The sequence below is a fragment of the Microcaecilia unicolor genome, chromosome 7 (assembly GCF_901765095.1).
Source record: "Microcaecilia unicolor chromosome 7, aMicUni1.1, whole genome shotgun sequence".
Taxonomy (NCBI): domain Eukaryota; kingdom Metazoa; phylum Chordata; class Amphibia; order Gymnophiona; family Siphonopidae; genus Microcaecilia; species Microcaecilia unicolor.
This window is the reverse complement of record NC_044037.1, coordinates 206849713-206870338: the sequence shown is the minus strand read 5'-3', so window position 1 is coordinate 206870338 and position 20626 is coordinate 206849713. Positions and strand designations below refer to the sequence as shown.

Sequence of the window (20626 nt, the reverse complement as noted above, 5' to 3'; positions counted from 1 at the left end):
AGTCTGTCCCAGTATGGCAACACTTATGTACTTATGAAAGGTTTCTCCCCATTGATGGAGTGTGTTAGATTCTAACTGGCCATCAATGGTTTGTTATTTATTTATTTATTTAAAGGGCTTGTAGCCCACACATCTACAATCCTGCTCGGGGAACACTTATTTGTGCTTCTCTGCTCCTACTTGATATTTTGTTTGCCTGTTAAACCACATTGAACTCAAGTATGATCAGGATAATGTGGGGTATAAGTCAAAATAAATAAGCAAGCAAGCAAATAGATAAATATAATTTAAAAAACTGAACAAAACAAATGGTAGGCTATATAGACATGGATAGTTGGCAGGGATTGACATCCCTTCTCCATGTTGGCTTCAACATTGTAAAAGGAACCCCCCCCCCCCCCATCACTCAGTTGGCCTGTGTCAAGTACATTATTTCCAGTCAAGTTTGATGTCCCTGGAGTAGAGAATATATATAACCCTAAAGTTGTTTTTCTCAATCCAGTCCTCAGGATATCCACAATGAATATGTATGAGATATATTTGCAGACAACGGAGATGGTACATGTAAATTTATCTCATGCATATTCGGTTTTGGTATCCTGAAAATCTGACTGGCTAAGTGTGTACTGAGGGCTGGGTAGTGATAATAAAATATGAGAAAGGCTCTGAAAGTTAATTGCTTCACCTGCTTTATAAAGTAACAGGAGACCGTTATTTTGAATAACACAGCCACCTTGCAATCTTATAAATTCAGACCTATGCTGCTTACCTCGGTATCTTTGTGCAGCTGGTTCTGTGCCACTAACAAATTGTGCAATTCTCTGTCATCATCTGCCTCTGTATGAGATAAATCACCAGGAGAATTCCACAGATTCCATTCATCATCACAAGCTGTGGCTCCTCCCAGCACATATGATGGATAAGGGTCATTATTGCTGAAATAAGGAAACAAAAAACAAAAAAAGCATGGCTAGAATGGAGCAAAAAAGATTTTACGGCACCAAAACCAGAAAAGATGCCAACATACTAACTGCACATAAATAACACCATAAATACATAACTCACTGGGATAACCTTCTGCTCAGTGTGCTGCTGCGGCTAGGAAAGCGAATAGAATGTTGGGTGTTATTAGGAAGGGTATGGAGTCCAGGTGTGCGGATGTTATAATGCTGTTGTATCGCTCCATGGTGCGACCGCACCTGGAGTATTGTGTTCAGTACTGGTCTCCGTATCTCAAAAAAGATATAGTAGAATTGGAAAAGGTACAGCGAAGGGCGACGAAAATGATAGTGGGGATGGGACGACTTTCCTATGAAGAGAGGCTGAGAAGGCTAGGGCTTTTCAGCTTGGAGAAGAGACGGCTGAGGGGAGATATGATAGAAGTGTATAAAATAATGAGTGGAATGGATCGGGTGGATGTGAAGCGACTGTTCACGCTATCCAAAAATACTAGGACTAGAGGGCATGAGTTGAAGCTACAGTGTGGTAAATTTAAAACGAATCGGAGAAAATTTTTCTTCACCCAACGTGTAATTAGACTCTGGAATTCGTTGCCGGAGAACGTGGTACGGGCGGTTAGCTTGACGGAGTTTAAAAAGGGGTTAGATAGATTCCTAAAGGACAAGTCCATAGACCGCTATTAAATGGACTTGGAAAAATTCCGCATTTTTAGGTATAACTTGTCTGGAATGTTGTTACGTTTGGGGAGCGTGCCAGGTGCCCTTGACCTGGATTGGCCACTGTCGGTGACAGGATGCTGGGCTAGATGGACCTTTGGTCTTTCCCAGTATGGCACTACTTATGTACTTATGTACAGCCAAAGAAGTCATGCGAAAACAAGCTGATAAAATACATATTGATATGTAGAGCTTGGGGAAGAAATTACAGAATGAATCTTAAGAGGCGAAGATATGTGATTCTCAGATAGTGATACATGTCACTGTAATAACTTAAATATACAAAGGTGCAGCTATACAGGCGCTTTCATGACCACAAAAGACCCCTTTTTCAGATATCAATTTATGTAATACAGAAGATAACTGCCCAGTTATTTCAGTCTGCACTACTCAGGATCCATCCCACCTGCCAGTCACAGAACCTTGACTTCTTATAGTATATTGCTGCAAAACCAGATCATAGTTTGCTGTCTTCCTCATAGGTAGTCTATCATCCTGTTTAGAAGAGTACACAGAGTTCCACATTCAATACAACACTTGGCAACCCCTTCCTTAACCTACCATGTTTTACAATTGCAACAATGTTAATAGCTACTGAAACTTGCAAGGCTGTTGTCCAAACATCTATCTGCCTAGGCCATTGTGGCCTTGTTTTATAGGGTGCCTAGGGGAAAAGCCCAAAAAGGCATTCTCAGAACCAACCCAGTTGCGTAGATTAAGAAAGCAGTGAAAAGTTCATTCTATAAGTTCTATCTTTTGTGACAAAGTCCTTCATCAATGAGTTTCAGATGATTCTGCATGATTAGTAATGATTTTGTTAATACATTATTGTAACTTGATTCATCTAGGGCTACCATTGTCTTCTCTGAATATATTACAGTTAGTTCAGAATATTGCCAACCCTTTTCTTACTGAATGTGGTTTACTACTACTACTACTTATCATTGCTTTGCGCTACTAGATGTATGCAGCGCTGTACACTTGAACATGAAGAAACAGTCCTTGCTCGACAAAGCTTTCAATCTAATTAGGTCAGAAACAGGACAAATAAAGGATAAAGGAATAATTAAGGTGGGAATGATAAAACATGGGTACTGAACAAGTGAGTGGGGTCAGGAGTTAAAAGCAGCATCAAAAAGGTAGGCTTTTAGCCTGGATTTGAAGATGGCCAGAGATGGAGCTTGACATACTGGCTCAGGAAGTCTATTTCAGGCATATGATGAGGCAAGATAAAAGGAATGGAGTCTGGAGTTAGAAGTGGAGGAGAAGGGTGCAGATAAGAGAGATTTACCCAGTGAATGGAGTTCCCGGGGAGGAGTGTAAGGAGAGATAAGAGTGGAGAGGTACTGAGGAGCTGCAGAGAGAATGCACTTGTAAGTCAATAAGAGAAGTTCAAACTGTATGCGGAAACAGATAGGAAGCCACTGAAGTGACTTCAGGAGAGGGCTAATATGAGCATAGTGACACTAGCGGAATATAAATCGTACAGTGGAATTCTGAACAGAGGAAAGAGAGAGATGGCTTAGTAGCAGACCTGTGAGAAGCGAGTGGAGGAGTGGCCTAGTGGTTAGGGTGGTGGACTTTGGTCCTGGGGAACTGAGGAACTGAGTTTGATTCCCACTTCAGGCACAGGCAGCTCCTTGTGGCTCTGGGCAAGTCACTTAACCCTTCATTGCCCCATATAAGCCGCATTGAGCCTGCCATGAGTGGGAAAGCGTGGGGTACAAATGTAACATAAAATAAAAATAAAGTTGCAGTAGTCTAAGTGAGAGGTGATAAGAATGTGGATAAGGGTTCTGGTAGTGTGCTCAGAAAGGAAAGGATGAATTTTGGTGATATTAAAGAGAAAGAAATGACAGGCTTTAGCAGTCTGTTGAATATGTGCAGAGAAGGAGAGAGAGGAATCGAAGATGACCCCAAGGTTACGAGCTGATGAGACAAGGAGGATGAGTGTTATCCACAGAGACAGAGAACGGAGGAAGAGGAGAGGTTGGTTTAGGGAAAAAGAAAAGAAGCTCAGTCTTGGTCATGTTTAGTTTCAGATGGCGGTGAGACATCCAGCCAGCAACATCAGACAGGCAGGCTGATACTTTAGCCTGGATTCCTGCTGAAATTTCTGGTGTGGAGAGGTAGATCTGGGAGTCATCAGCATAAAGGTGATACTAAAAACCATGGGATGAGATCAGAGCACCAAGGGAAGAAGTACAGATGGAGAAAAGAAGAGGTCCCAAGACAGAGCCCTGAGGTATACCAACTGATAGTAGGATAGAAGTGGAGGAGGATCCACTAGAGTATACATCGAGAAAGATAAGTATATAATAGAGACCTTTGGATCTGACCAGGAACAGGTCATTGGAGACTTTATCAAGTGCCGTTTCAGTTGAACGAAGAGGGTGAAAGCCAGATTGAACTGGATCAACAATAGCTTGAGATGAAAGAAAGTAAAGACAATGGCAGTGAACAGCACATTCAAGTATCTTGGACTGGAAAAGGAGGAGGGAGATAAGGTGATAGGGTCCAATGAAGGTTTTTTGAGGAGTGGTGTAACTATGGTATGTTTGAAGGCATCAAGAACAGTCGCAGTGGAGAGTGAAATATTGAGGATATGACAGATAAAAGGGATGACAGTAGGAGAGATAGTCCTAAGTAGATGGGTGGGAATAGATCAAAGCAACAGGTAGTTAGTTTCAAGGAGGAAAGAAAATGTGCAGTTTCCTCTTTAGGGATTTCAGAAAAGGAGGAAGGGGTTGAAGGAGGGTTGAGAGACTGGACTAAGGGAAGGAGAGGTGGAGGTGACTTGGTTGAGAATTCAAGGTCAATCTTGTGAACCTTATCATGAAAGTACTCAGCCAGAGTCTGGGGAGAAAGTGAAGGGGGAGTTGGAGGTGAAGGCACTTTGAGGAGAGAGGTTAGTGTGGCAAAGAGACGTCGAGGGATTGAGCCAAGAGAATTTGTCAACTTGATGTAGTAGTCCTGTTTGGCAAGTGAAAGAGAAAACTGGAAGGAAGTCAGCAAGAGTTTGAAATGTATGAAGTCAGCATGGGAATGGGATTTCAGCCAAAGGCGTTTGGCAGATTGGGCACAGGAATGTAGGTGGCAGATTCTAGAGGTCAGACAAGGCTGGGGATTGGTATGCCTTACAGAACAGGGAATGGGAGGAACAAGAGTATCCAGAGCAGAGGAGAGAATAGTATTATAGGAAGACATAGCCTCATTGACAGACTTGGATAACATAGTGGTTGAGAAGAGATTTGAAACACTGGAGGACAGAGTAGAAGAGTCAACAGCCTGAAGATTCCTAAATGTATTGGTGGAGATTGGACAGAACTGAGGGAGAAGGGAAGAGATGAGGCGCAGAAACTGGAGAGTGAGCAGTTGGAGAAAAAGATAAGATCAAGACAGTGGCCATGCTGGTGAGTGGGAGTAGTGGAGCACAGTTGAAGATTGAAAGAGGATGTTAAAGAGAGAAACTGAGAAATATAAGAGTTTAGCATGAATGTTAAAATCTCCAAGAATGAGTGAAGGAATAGAAGTTTCAAGAAAGAAGGAAAGCCAGGCATCAAAGTCAGTGAGAAAGGAAGAAAGGGACTTATCAGGGGGTCAATAAATGACTGCTACTCAGAGGCAGAGGAGTGAATAGATGGATGGAGTGGACTTCAAAGGAAGAAAAGCAGTGAGACTGAGGTGGAAGAAGAGATTGAAATTTACATGAGGGTGAAAGTAGTAGCCCAACACCACCTCAACAGCCAACCAGGAGAGTATAGGAGAAAAGGAACCTCCATGACATAGGGCTGCAGCTGAAGCAGAATCTTCAGGGCAAAGTCAAATTTCAGTTAGTGGACGTAGGAAAGTTTGTTGCAGACAGAGCGGGCATTCCACAGAGCACATGAAAAAGGCAGGGAAGAAGGGGGGATGAGAGGAATGGAAATTAGATTGGAGACATCACGGTCTGACCTGCACGAATAGGATGAGAGTTGACGTAGAGGACCAGGATTGGGATTGATATCCCCAGCAGAAAGCAGGAGAAGTAGCAAAAGAGTACGTAGAAGAGTAGGCAAGGCATGACGACAGTGACAAAGGCGAGATGTACTCAGATAGAGTGGAGATGGTTGAATGGAAGGAAGGAAATGTTGAAGGTTGAGAGCTGAGAAGGGAGAAGACAAAAGAGAGGGTGAAATGATGAAAGCAGAAGGTGGGCAATGTATTCCTGTGGTATACAGTGGTTTCATATGGAGAAAGATCGGGAAGGGACAGTACCAAGAAGAGAAACTGCCCTGGAGCCATGAGAAATAGTAGAGAAAATACAAAGTCTACAGAAAAAATGTTTTGGCATGCAGCACCTGGAACAAGGGCCCTGAGCGGATCGTAGTGGACCTGGGAGTCACCCCGGAGAAGACTGTAAGGATATGCAGATGGGCTACAAGTCCTCCACAGCCCCTGGAAGACAGCTGGTGGGAGTGCTGGGCACCTGGAGTAAAGGTTTACAGGAGCATATCACTCCCACTATATTCATTCTGAATGGGATACCTAGCTTGCGTGTTCCACATTTAAGACAGTAAAACTGCTTTTTTTAAAGCACTCAGATTTGTGATTCCTTTCTAAATCAAATCAATTCTTGACATTTATCAACCCAGCCATCCATTCAACTGCTCAGGGATATTTGCAAGTATTGTCTGAAAGAGTGTACGTAAAGTATTCTGATAAAATAAACTCCGCTTTATAGGTGATTGGGCCTAGCTTGGAATATACTGCCCACCAAATTGCAACCGAAGGTCAACATGATAAGATTTTCTAAGTAAAGACATTTTGATTTTCAACATTTCTTTTCTGATAAGTTAAATCTATTTGTATTTCCTCTAAACTGTTTAATTGCTGTATTATTTTATTTTTGATGTTTTATGATCTCATTTCATAGGTTCATTATTTTAATCCAATTAGAATTACAATGATTAGTGGAATAGAAATGTGATCGAATGAATGAATAAATAGTTGCATTTCAATGTGTGTGTTGCTACTCCCTGACACTGAAGCAGATTTTGAAAGGGCTAGAAGATGGAGGATAAGTGTAGCTGGCATTCACAATACAAGTATTCTCAAACCAATTTCAAAGATCCTATGCATAACTAGGGAGTAGGAAGCAGTCTTTCCTGATCCTAAAATTTTTTTTAAAAATGTATAAATAGAATCATTTATTTTCTCTTCTTTGCTTTTGTGTCTATCTTAACAAAAATTCCATGAACAAACAAAAACACATCAGTGTTCTCCCCAGGACTTTTTGAATGGGTGCACCACTCACTGATTTTACGACCACCTGACTAACTTAACAGAAAATGTTATAATACTGAGCAACCGAGCAGTACTACCCCACCTCACCCAGCTACTCCTTCATGTCACCTTGCTTACAAAAATTTCTAGAGAGAACACTGCACGTCAGTAAATTATTGAACTGAATAATCTTTATCTCTATGACAAGGATACAATTAGCCCAACTGTACTAGATCTTTTTGAAGATTCTCTAAAAGACCTGGAAAACATGGTTCCCAAATTTGTCCTCCTAAATTCATAGTCAGTCAGGTTAAGGAGAGGGAATCAATGGCAGCAAATCATCTTCTTCCACCTTGAGTGTTGCTGGGGGGGGGGGGGGGGGGGGGGGGGGGGTGGTGTTTGCCATGGTGGGAAAGGAAGAGGAGCAGCAATGGGTCTCTTCCTTTTTATGCTACAAGTTGACCTGATCCTTTAGTGCTGGATTTTTACACATTTATGTGCAGCTTCCTCTAAATCACAGGTTCTTAACTTGGTCCTCAGAACACACCAGGCCAGTCAGATTTTCATATCCACAATGAATATGCAGGAGATAAATTTGCTTGCACTGCCTCCACTGTATGCAAATTTATCTCATACTCCACTGTATGCAAATTTATCTCATGCAAATTCATTGTTGTTATCATGAAAACTTGACTGGCTAGGTGTGTCCTGAGGACTGGGTTAAGAACCCCTGCTCTAAATGGAAGCTTCTCTTCGCTCCCAATGAAACCAGAGGCCCTTCTCAGCAGTTTAGATCCTGCCCCCTTCCTCTTTCAATATAACTTTATGGGCCCTGTTTACTAAGCAGTGTTATAGGCGTGTTAACATTTTTAATGCGTGTTAACCATTTATGTGCCTACAATATCCCTATAGGCACCTACATGGTTACCGCACGCACACGAAGTGTAGGCACGATAGAAACACTAAAGCACCTTAGTAAACAGGGCCCTAAATGAATAGAGAGTGTAGAGGGAACACAATACAGAAAAGGAGCAGAAAGAGGACTCAAGAAATGGGAAGAAGATAGTGTGCCACGGGAAGATAGAAAGCAGAAAGAGCACTAGAGGAGGGTGAGAAGAGAGCAAGGACAAAGAGAGTAGGTGGGGGGGGGGGGGGGGGGGGAGTGAACACAAAGAAGGAAAAAGGAGAGCCCAAAAGGAATACAGAGGTATGAAAATACATAGCAGGAGGGAGAGAGGAAATAAAACAAAAGGGAAAAGAAAAGTGGAAACAATATTGGGAAGAAGAAAAGGAGAAATGGAGGCAAGGCAGAAATGGAGAGAAAACTGTGTTAGCAGGAGAAAGAGAAGGAATAATGGGGAAAAGAGGCAGGAGGACAGCAAGAAGGAAAGAAGAGAAAAAAATGACAGACTCCTGAAGGGATAAGAGACAAAATAATATGCATCAGAACATAAAAGACAGAAAGGAAGACAACAGAAGGGAGTGAGACAAGACTAGCAAATAACACAAAAATGCTGAACCAGAAAATCAAGCCAGACAATGCAAAAGCAGCAAAGCGCTGCACTGACTGAAAGAACATATTAATTAATGCACTTATCTTAGAACCCAACTGACAGTATTCTGACCTCTCCCACATAGTGAGAATATAAATGTGAAAATTGCTGAATCTGACTGATCTGGATTTTTCCAGTCCTAGAAGTTTATATACAAATCTGTATATTGGCAAGGGATGTTTACAACCAAAAATAAATTTTGATTTTCAAACTTTTCTGAATTTTGTCCAATTTTGGAAGGGGGTGGTTTCGTTCATTTTGCATATTCATGTTAAACATTAACACATTTTAGAACTTTTTAATGCATGGAAATCAACTGTCTGCATATTAATTCATAGGCTAATGCATATTAAATCAATTTTGCATGCACTAAAAATGTTAAAGGCGCTCAAATGAACCAAATGCATGCAAACTAATGTACATTCCTAATATTTGCCCCTAAAAGTTTTGCATTGGTCCCCAATATTTCTGTCGTAAGAAAATCTGAAGAATGTGCTTTCAGGTGTTAGTAACATGCATGTTTTCAGAGTCCCATGGATGCCTAACATAAAGCTGAAAGCTGAAACTGCTCATTATCTTCTGGCACCATGGGAAAGTATTACAGATCTGCCCAATAAAAAGAGAGGGATCTCACAAAGGAGAAGCAGTTCACACTCATGCCTTCTCTGTAGCACATAAGTAATCCGATCAGGGCAGGAGGCAGCAATAGAGTGCCTGACTGACCATGCTTCTCCACTCCTCAAAAAAGCAAATAAAACATAAACCAGTTTTCCAATTAAAAGTAGTTAGAGTTTTCTCCCTTTGAAGTCTGTTAAGGAGACAGGTACTCTGCGAGTCAAAAGGCCGATGATAGGCTACTATGAAGGAACTTCATCTCCATTTGGAGGGACTGCAATACATCAACAGAAAGGTCCCAAATCCATCATGACCTCACCATATGCATTCCTCCCACACTTACATACACTAGGATATAAAAACTTACTTCATTTTTGTTATCAATTCCAAAGCTCTAATGGTAAGGGAAGTCAATTACACTTACAATGTTAAGAGGGATTAAGATATTTCCTAAAAGGATAGAAAATGTCAAATTTCAGAAGTGTTTTTAAGGTTAAAACTGTTAGCGCAAAGTGAAATCTGTACTCTTTGAATATAGTTTCCCCAATCCAAAGGAACTTAAAAAGAAAAAAGAACCGGCAGTTAATCAAAACACAGAGGATATTATATATTTAAGTGCACGTCGGATAAGCGTATGCTCTGTTTAACTGTATGCCGTACTTCGGTCCCGTTTTTGGCGCCATCAATTTCTATGGGGACAAACTTCGGTTTAGTGCACCACTGATAAGTGCAAGATTCGCTTATATGCATGGTTTAAGACCGCTCCTCTGCAGGAAAGACTCCACATAAGCGCGCGCACAGAATATGGAAGCCGATTGGCGCGTGACAACCAACGAGATTTCAAATTTACCGCCCCTTTAACTGCCACAGGAAGAATAAGTGAAAGAATGTTGTTAGAGTGTACACTGGGGTTGTCGTCATCGCACAATTGTAAGACTAACAATGGCTGAACGAATAGAAGTTCTTAAAAAATTAGAAAACAAAGTCAAGCATCTATTGCTAAAGAATATGGTGTCAATCCCAATCAAATTTCACATATCTTGAAGCAGAAAGACCAGCTTCTGGAAGACTGGCAAAGCAATACAAATCCACAACGGAAATTAAAACGGGCGGGAAAAGCTGAGGAGGTAGAAGATGCTCTTCTTCTGTGGTTTTCTCAAGTCAGGAGCAGACGGTTTCCTGTCAGTGGTCTACTGCTTATGGAGAAAGCTAATCAGCTAGCTGAAAGTTTTGGACTAACTGAATTCAAAGCCACTGTTGGATGGTTGGAAAGATGAAAGGAGAGGAACAACATAAAATTCAATAAACAGCATGGTGAAAAACAAGACGCTGATGACTTTGGTGCTGAAAATTGGGTTGTTTCAGTTCTTCCTACCATCTTGAACGAGTTTGCACCTCACGACATTTTCAATACTGACAAAAACGGTCTCTACTAGTGAGCGATTCCTGATGGAACACTTGCATTCAAACAAGCCTAAACTACAGGAGGTAAAATGTTGAAGGACCGACTGACGATCCTCCTTTGCTGCAAAATGGATGGGACTGAGAAGTTGGAACAACTCGTCACTGGAAAAAGCAAACAGCCCCGTTGCTTCAAGAATGTTAAGCGACTTCCTGTGTCATACGAGGCTAATGCAAATTCATGGATGACTGGGGAAATTTGGAAGCAGTGGCTAAAGAAGTTAGACACTAGAATGCGGGCACAAAAGCGTCAGATTTTGTTGCTTTGTGATAATTGTGCTGCACACAGTGATGATGTCAGGCTGTCTAACGTCAAGGTGGCCTTCCTGCCACCAAACACTACCTCTCTGATCCAACCTATGGATCAGGGCATAATAGCCAATTTCAAACAACATTATCAGGCTCTTGAGCTACATCATCTGATGAGCATTATGGATGACCAGACTGGCAAGGATAAACGTGCTGTTGAACTGGCTCGTAATCTATCACTGTTGGATTCCTTACATATGCAGAAAGAAGCCTGGAATCATGTTACACAGGCAACCGTTGTGAACTGCTACAAGCGGGCAAGCTTTGTTAGGGATGTGGAGAGGGACGAAATAGATGCAGCTGTTGCAAATGGGTCAGATGAACAGGCTATTGACATCCCAGCCTGTGTTACTGAAGAGGAGTTTCATCACTACGTAGCTGTTGATTACGATCTACAAACAGCTGACGAAAGCACTTATGTCCATATATGCGCCTACACGCAGGCAACGGCCGATGAAACAGATGATGAAATGAGCAGCGAGGCACATGCTGACGAAATTCAACAACCTCCTGTCACTTTTGCAAGAGCGCTGGAGAGTCTCAACACCATGCGGGCCTATCTGAAAGCCAGTGGATGTCAGTGCTATGACAATTTTTACCGTCTGGCAGACGTAGTCTATGGAACTCACAGACACAAGAGTGTACAGAAGACTATGACTGATTACTTCAAGTAAGCCTAATGTCAGTTAACAGAGACTGTATACTGTATGTATAATAAACATATGTTTATCAGATGTCAAGCTTCTTTGTGTCACAACGGTTAAGTGTACGCTTCGGTTAACTGCATGTATTTCTTTGGTTCCAGACCCTTGCACTTAAGTGGACTGCACTGTATATATGTATTGTATATGCCTTCCTATGCTTAGGCCTGTTCCTAAGGGCTAGGCCTAAGGCCTGTACTTTGCTCAGTTTGGTTCTCACATGTTAGCCTACTAACTCAGCATCTTGTGTAACAATCATTGCTTTCTCAGGAGCTGAGAACTGACACTTCATAACATTTAGTTTGCAGCTGAGTATGTTTTTCATATAAGGTGGATGTAACCTTGGCAGTTGCTGACAGGCTGAGGACACAGTGTGAGGGCTAAGGAAAATAGAGAGAGGACACATGGGTATTGTTCTGGCCATGCACGCAGAACTGACACAGAACTCATAAGTAATTAACCAATGGCCACCGACTGTTCACGTGCAAACACATCAGGAGAGACTGATAGAATACATGACCAATCCATATATGGTATAAGGTTACCTAATGGCTCTGGTTTATGGGAAATCACATGATTTCTGGGAAAATGTAACTTGTAACAGTATATTTGTGATGTACGGGGCAGTATTAGCTGAGCAGACCTTGTCTTTCAGGATGTGCACTGCTGATTGGCAACCTGCTCTAGGGAGAGAACTATTTTTTGTATTTGGCTCTGTAAGATATCAATAAAGATAATAACTGATTGTGCTAAACTGAGCCTAAGCTCTTTGTCTTATTATTTTTTGTGTTTTCCCCTCCCTGCGAGGGCTAAGGGAGAAAATAAATCACAGTATATATATGTGTGTGTGTGTATAATATATATATATATATATATATATATTGTAACCAGGTACCTCTAGGTGCAGCCAAGGATAAAACAATCTCCTCCAGCCACAGGCTCCCGGTACAGTCAAGAAATAAAAGTCCACCAGCAACTTCAATCTTAAGGACTTGCAGGTTTCTAGTAGACCTGATACATAGTTCCAACAGCAGCATTCACCTCAATCTTAAGCACATATAAGCCACCTGACAGTGTGTGGCAAATAGTCCCCTTTAAGCAGTAGGCTATCAGCACATACCAGGATTCAATACAGGCTCACAGTCAGCTCCAGTCTGGGCTCTTTATCCCGTGCACAATAAACAGTAGTTCAATTCCAAATAGAAGCAGTTCTTTCAGTTCATCATCACAGTTAAATCACAAAGCAGCAGTTTCTACCTTCTACTCTCTTTACCTTCAGGAGAGTTCAATACTTTAGGGACTCCTCATACCCAAGGGATTTCACCCTGCATCAGCTTCACTGGTAAATTCAATACTTTAGGGACCTCTATTACCCAAGGATGTTCAGCCTGCAAATACTTTTGGGACTTCCTCACATCCAAGGGATTTCAGCCTGCTTCAGTACTTTAGGGACCTCCTTTACCCAAGGGTTTTCAGCCTGCAACTGCTGCTCTCCTCCTGCTTCTCCCCCCTGGGACTCCTTATAACCAAGGGATTCCCCCCCCCCCCCGGGGACTCCTTCCATTAGCTTTCCCCACACCCATACCAGCTGAGTTAAGCATTTGACTAATGATGAGCTCCTGCACACAGGGTTTCCTATCTCTCTTTCCCCCTAGTGCCAGCCAATCTACACATCCTGCAAGCTTACACCCATGTCTTTCCCTATTGCAGCTAGGAGTCCAGTCCGGGTTCTTCATCTCACCCCCTGGCTCCTTGCCTGCAATGCCTTCTGGGACTTGTATTTCAGACTGAAACTGCCTTAACCCAACTATCCTGGATGTGACTCTATCACAATATATATATACACCCAGTAAAGTACTGTAGTTATCTTTACCTCTGAAAACTTTCAACAGGTCATGCAAAATGGAAGATAGATTTATAAATCAGTACAAGATATGTTTTGCTGTGTTGATCTAGTACAGAAGTTTTCAACCTAGTCCTTGGGGCACACCCAGCTAGTTGGGGTTTCAGGATATCCCTTCTAGTAAGAGCAAGTGGAGCTATTGACAATTGAATTTCTTATTTGCGATTTTTAATTTAGGGGCTCTTTTACTAAAGCTTAGCGCACGCTAAGGAGGAGACTTTATATACAGCGCCTAAATAAATAAACAAAATTGACGCTTAATTGATATCTCAGCACCTGTAACTACACACATCCATTTACACCAATGAAAATGTGATATGCATCCCGGTGTGTAGATTTACATGCACTGAGCCATATTCTATAACTATGCACATAAATTTCAGAATGCCCACAAAATGCCCATAACCATGCCCCTTTTTGCCTGTGTGGGTTAGAGGTTCAGTGCAATTTGTTACAGAATATGCTTAGGGAATTTATTTATTTATTTATGGTTCATGTAAATTCCAATCAGTGCTAATTAGTGCTCATTATTGCTTGTTAAGAGCTGTTATCAAAGTTGATTAACTTGTCAAACCAATTAAGTTATGTGCATTGTTATAGAATCCGCACCGATCTCTAGGCGTGCTACATAGAATCCGGGGTAAATGCTAAAAAGCCCATTTTATACCTATGAGAATCTTCGTATTTACCCCTGTTTACAAAGTCGCGTGGCAATGCCAACACAGCCCATTCAAAGTGAATGGATTGTGTCGGCATAGCCACTAATGCAGCTTTGTAAACGGGGGGGGGGGGGGGGGGGGGGGTAGTGCACACTAATTTCATTAGTAAAAGCGCTCCTTAATTATTTAAACACAGCCAAAACGTTGTCATCTGCTTGAAGAAAATTCAAATAAATTTGTGCTTCATTTGTTGGCTATGTTCATCTGATTGTCTCACTCTTTAAAGTATCTATTTTGCCGGCATGCTAGCCTTTCCTACTTACTTTGTCAGAAACATTATGGTTAGTTGGAATTAGCCACTGCCTGAGTTACCTGGCAGAGGAGCTCGATTATGGAAAAGGGAACAGGCCTTTGCCCCCCCTCCCCCGGAGTTGTGTCACCCCTAGGAGAAAAAAAGCTACGATTCCATCTTTACCCAAATGTAACCGAAGATACTGTGACAATGACAAATATGTTCTTCCTTGCCTAAGGTGGACAGGTCTCACTACAAAGGTGAAATATTAGAGCTACGTCTCTTTTAAGAACACAGAAAGAGTCTGATGCACCAAACTGCAACAGTGCACATTAAATAAATAAATAAATAAATAAAAGCCAAAAGAGAATTAGTGAATTTTACAACATGCTACCTGGCGTTTTTTGCATGCTATATTTTTGTTTGTGAAATCCTTTGCAAAACTTAAGCAGAATCTGCTAGTGAACCGAAAAATCATGCAAATCTGCTCATTAGCAGTTTTTGCTGTTAAATTTTGTGCAAAAATATTTGCAAAGTGGAATTGTTCCAGAAATCTTAAATACGCCTCCAGGAGGTATAGCTAAGGGCTCTGTTTACTAAGCAGACCTAAGAATACATTTATTGAGCAAGTAAAACCAGTCTAGTTTATATTCCAGTGGTTCCCAAACCTGGTTCTGGAGGCACCCCAACCAGTCAGGTTTTCAGGATATCCACAATGATTATTCACAAGAGATTTGCATGCACTGCCTCCACTGCATGTAAATCTCTTCATGAATATTCATTGCGGATATCATGAAAGCCTGATTGATTGGAGTACCTCCAGAACCAGGTTTGGGAACCACTGGAACATAGACTAGACTGGTTTTATATTTTGTCACACTCAGCTTTGGTTTGAAAATCATTTACATTTTGTATACATAGTAAATTATGGATTTAAAATATTACAATTTTGGACTTAGCTCATACTTTTTCAGTAATAGCTCAAAGCAAATTACATTCGGGTACAACCAGTGGTGTGCTGGTAAATTTTTAACAACAGGCTCTCTCCCCGGTCCACCTCAGCGCCCCCCCCCCCAAAATTGCAGAGCTGGCTATAGCGGGGGAGGGGGCAATGCATTACTCTCTCCAGGAAAAAAAATTAAATGATCCCAGGTTCCAATCTAATTCATGTTTAATGTGGGATAAAATGCCATAAATAAGTAAATAAATATAAACTTTTAATGTTGAGCACCTGATTCTCAAAGTGAACATATTCCAAACACTATAATGAAAATAAAATGATTTTTTTTCTACCTTTGTTGTCTGGTGACTGTTTTTCTGATCATGCTGGCCCAGTATCCGATTCTGCTGCTATCTGTCCTCTTAACTCCGTTTCCAGGGCTTCCTTTCCATTTATTTCTTTCCTCCTTTCTTCTTCATTTCTGGTCCTCAGCTTCTGCCTATTTTCTTCATCCATGTGCAGTTTTTCTCCTCTCTTCCTTTTCCCTCATCTCATCTCCTTCGTCACTCTTCTCTCCCCTCCATCCATGTCCAGCATTTCTTCTCTCTCCCCTCCTCTCCCCTGCCCTGCATGCACCCATGTCCAGCAGTGTACCCTCCTCTCCCCTGCCCTGCATGCACCCATACCCAGCGACCCTCCTCTGCCCTGCATGCACCCAGATGTCTAGCAGTGACCCTCCTCTCCTCTGCATGCACCCATGTCCAGCAGTGACCCTCCTTTCCCCTGCCCTGCATGCACCCATGTCCAGCAGTGTACCCTCCTCTCCCCTGCCCTGCATGCACCCATGTCCAGCAGTGACCCTCCTCTCCCCTGCCCTGCATGCACCCATACCCAGCGACCCTCCTCTCCCCTGCCCTGCATGCACCCATGTCCAGCGACCCCCTCCATCCACCCATGCCCAGCAGAGACTCTCTTTTCCCTCCTGCCACCCCCTCCCGAGTTGTTTTGTGAATTCTTCTTCTCCTCCCTCCCTCCCGATCCGGTCCCTCACCGCCCGCTTGTTTTTTAAATTCTTCGCTTCCAGCGCCGAGTCACCGACTGTCCTGAGTCCTCCCTTGCCGATTCGCGCTTCAAAATGGCCGCCGAGACTTCAGCCAAAGTCTCGGTGGCCATTTTTAAAGCGCAAATCGGCAAGGGAGGACTCAGGACAGTCGAGGACTCGGCGCTGGAAGCAAAGAATTTAAAAAACAAGCGGGCGGTGAGGCGGATCCGGAGGGAGGGAGGAGGGAGGGCGGAGAGCAAGAGCCGGCTCGCTATTTGCAACAACCGGCTCGCAAGCTGGAAGAAAATTTAACAACCGGCTCTTGCGAGCCGGCGCGAGCCGGCTCTAGCCCACCACTGGGTACAACTATAGCTCAGGGGTTGTCAACCCAGTCCTCAGAGCATACCCACTATGAATATGTACGAAAGAGATTTGCATACAATGGAGGAAGTACATGCAAATTTATCTCAGACATATTCTTTGTAGATATCTTGAAAACTAGACTGGACAAACAATACATCAGTGGTGAGCAATAACGGTCCTCAAGCTCCACAACCCAGTCAAATTTTCAAGATTTCCACAGTAAATATGCATGAAATCTGTTTGCATACAATGGAAGAAGTACATGCAAGTCAATCTCATGCATATTCATTGTGAAAATCTTGAAAAACAGACTGGGTTGTGACCCTCAAGGACCGTGGTTTCTCACTCCTGCAATAAATAAATAAATGCAGAGCATAAATGTTGAAAAATCATTTTAATGGCCCAGATCCATAAAACTTAGGCTAACACACTTTTGCAAATATTGATTTTCTGCATTCAGCAACATAATCTTTGCAACATTTATTTTTATTTGTTACATTTGTATCCCACATTTTCCCACCTATTTGTAGGCTTAATGTGGCTTACATACCCTGCTTCCCCGAAAATAAAACAGTGTCTTATATTAATTTTTGGTCCCAAAGATGCGCTAGGTCTTATTTTCAGGGGATGTCTTATTTTTTCAGGAAGAAGAATTCACATTTATTGTTGCTCTCCTCCTTTTTTTTTTTTTCAACGTCTTTCAACACCACCTCCAACCAGTCCTGCTTGTTTCGAAGCTCTGCCCACGCCCCTCCCACGGAGTTGCAGATTCCCCCGTCCCTTCGATTTTAACCCCCCTCCGCATTACTGACCCCTTGCCCCCCATGACATTTTTTTTTGAGCAGCGCGAGGAACTGAGTGAGTGACACGACACAAGGGGCGGGAGGACGGAACAGCATGAGCAACTTTGTTGTGATCAGCTGTGCTCCGAGGACGGGGCTAGCGAGTGGAGTGCGGAGCTATTATGAAGCCGATGAACACTTCAGGGCTTCAGGCTTCACTGCAATGCTGGCGGCTTCAGAGCGTTGGATGTGCTTTTTATTAGGTAGGATTATTTCATCTTTGGGTTGCAGCGAAAAAAATTAAGGTTTCTGTGTCCATGTCCCATCGGGGCCAAACAAAAACTCTGCTAGGTCTTACTTTCGGGGGAGGCCTTATATTTAGCAATTCAACAAAACCTCTACTAGGCCTTATTTTCAGGGGATGTCTTATTTTCGGGGAAACAGGTAGTACCGGAGAGGTGTTTGCAGACTCCGGTGAGAACAAATACAAAGTGATGTTATAGTAAGAAAAATTACATTGGGGAAACGTACATCAGAAGAGTTGAGTTTTGTCCATTACGTACTTCAGTTTTGTTGTGTTGCAGGGATCAGGTATTTACGTTGGATAGGTGAGGTATGCCTTTTTGAACAGGTTAGTTTTGAGTGATTTCCAGCAGTTTAGGTGGTCGTATGTCATTTTCAAGGCTTTTGGTAGTGTGTTCCACAATTGTGTGCTTATGTAGGAAAAGCTGGATGCGTAAGTTGATTTGTATTTAAGGCCTTTGCAGCTTGGGTAGTGGAGATTTAGATATGATCGTGTTGATTCTGATGTGTTTCTAGTTGGTAAGCCGATCAAGTCTGTCATGTATCCCGGGGCTTCACTGTAGATAATTTTAGGTATATTAAAAGCAAGACGCCGGCAAAAGAATCAGTTGGCATAATCTGTGATGTGCCAGTAATGGTATTTTTATTTACAGCTTTATTTCTTTTTTACATTATTTTAGTTCATTTTGCTGTACCTTGGCTGAAAAATTGTTGGTACAACGCATGTCTTCACTTCCTTTCTTTCCCCTCCCTTTCTAGGGGGTCTTACTGGGATCTGAGAGCATGATTCAATAAATCTCTCCCATAAGGGGCCCACATAAAGGAAAGGCTTCATTTTCCAATTTCTAGTTTAGTTCTCAGATGCTAGTCACTAATGTATTAGTTACATAAAATGGTGCCATTTGCAAATTGTTCTTTATTTCTTAAAAAAACAATTTAAATAGCCAAGTCTTAACAGACTTACAACAGGATAACAGAACTGATACCAGAAAACCTCTTGTACAAAAATCATCTTTGGATCACAGGCAGGTTTGGTTCACTGCAAGGTGTCATCCCTGCTACAACGAAACCGGTTTGCTCTAGGATTACTTCAGTGACTGAATCGCTGCAGTTTTGGACTAAGTTGGAAGCTCTCTCGAATTCTGGACTTCCTTTGGATCTAAGAAAGTGCAACAGCGGCATATGCTCGCTATGCTACAGCTTATTTTAAAGAATAACAGCACAATGGATGCTGTAAAATCATATACTACTCTCCATACAAAAATGACTCTGCCCGATCCCACCGCCACTACTTGCGACTCACAGGTGCACTTTCCCCCTGCGGGACAGGATCCAATACAGATGGATTACTCAGTCGGATGAGGATCTAAAAACGGATTCTATGCTCGAGCTACAGTGTAACGAGGGGCAATATCAGAGCAGAAAAAAAAGACCTTAAGCACAGGGGTTTGTTCGTCCTACCTCACCAATGGCGTTTTCTCTGGCAAGGGCTCTGCGCAACACCGGCCCCTCCAGCAGCAGAAGGCAGTACAGAGGCACTCCGTTAGCCCCATGGATTCGCCGTTCACAGAGCCCAGAGAGCTAACGAGCCACTCAAGCAGCCAGAGACGCGGCTGTCAGCTGCCAAAACTTCACACCGCAGCAATCGCTTCATCAGCTGCAAACAGCGCTCCTTCTGCCTGCAACCACTGACAATCACTTCGCCTCGTGAGCACAGCTCGCGGCCCCAGCTGGCAAGTGTGCATGCGCGTTACTCGAGGCAACGGGTCGCATCCCGTAACCAGGCGAGAGCTCCGTTTTACGCCTGTGCTTCTTCGGCTGCACCCGGTCACGGTGGGTATCGCACAGCGCCTGCGCTTCGGCTTTCTTTCTCACAGGTCAGATGATCAGGTCTCTGGCACTGTGTCTGTTGTCTGTATAGTCAGTGAAGGTTTGGCAATTGGCTCATATACTAAACCCTGCGAAAGTCAGCGGACAGGTTCGTCGAGTATTCCCTCTAAGAAGCCAAAAGAGAGCGGGGATCCCCCGAGCTGTTTGCTTGGTCCATCTGCGAAAAGTCAAAAACTCATTTGTTTAAACATAACTAAATAGGCTATAAGCCCCTAATGCTTTTCTTGTATTTTGTCCTTGTGATGGCGTGTACTGTGCCAAAACTGGGAAATAAGTTGATACAGAAGAATAGAATTCAGTAACATCGAAAACTTAATTAACATTATAATTGTGTTCACATTTGGGTAATAACTGAGAAAAATGCTGTTAAATTATATTAGAAAGCATGAAGTCGACTTGGTTAACTTCTGCTGTATATCAACCTGTAGTAAATAGTAGTGATCAACAATATTAAGTGCACTTTTATAATAAACCACTGCATTCCAGAAAACAAAAGGAGGAAGTTCCCACAAACCATCTTTCTATTTTGATCTAGGCAGAGGAAAAAAGATGTTAACTGCACCCAGGTTTCAGCCTAATTCATGTCCCTATAATCAGCCCCTCCAAATGACACAATGATTCTGATTTATAACAAATTACTACTCTACCTATGAAAAGTTATTCCGTTATTATACGTCCTCTGTGTACATCAGAAGGCTGCGTGTTCGAATCACAAGCTGGCATGTTTGAAAATATAAGTGAGATTAAATAAAAATGTTACCAACAATAAGGAACGACAACGTGGATGCACCAGCTCATAGGTTTGCTTGCTTTGTTTTGAGTGTATGGCGATGACGGCTGCGCGGGGAAGGGGAAACAGAGATTATCCTAAT

At 42.5% G+C, this 20626-nt stretch overlaps 1 protein-coding gene across 1 annotated transcript in view; it reads right to left on the bottom strand.

Moving 5' to 3' along the window:
- MREG (melanoregulin) overlaps positions 1-19729 on the bottom strand; it is a 39674-nt gene extending 19945 nt beyond the window's left edge. Inside the window, exons 1-2 of the mRNA XM_030209479.1 lie at positions 19326-19729; positions 770-935 (exon numbers count right to left, since the gene is read on the bottom strand). Coding sequence (XP_030065339.1) covers positions 770-935; positions 19326-19417 — 258 coding nt within the window. The 5' untranslated portion in view covers positions 19418-19729. The remainder of the gene's footprint in view (positions 1-769; positions 936-19325) is intronic.
- Between the last annotated feature and the right edge of the window lie 897 nt (positions 19730-20626).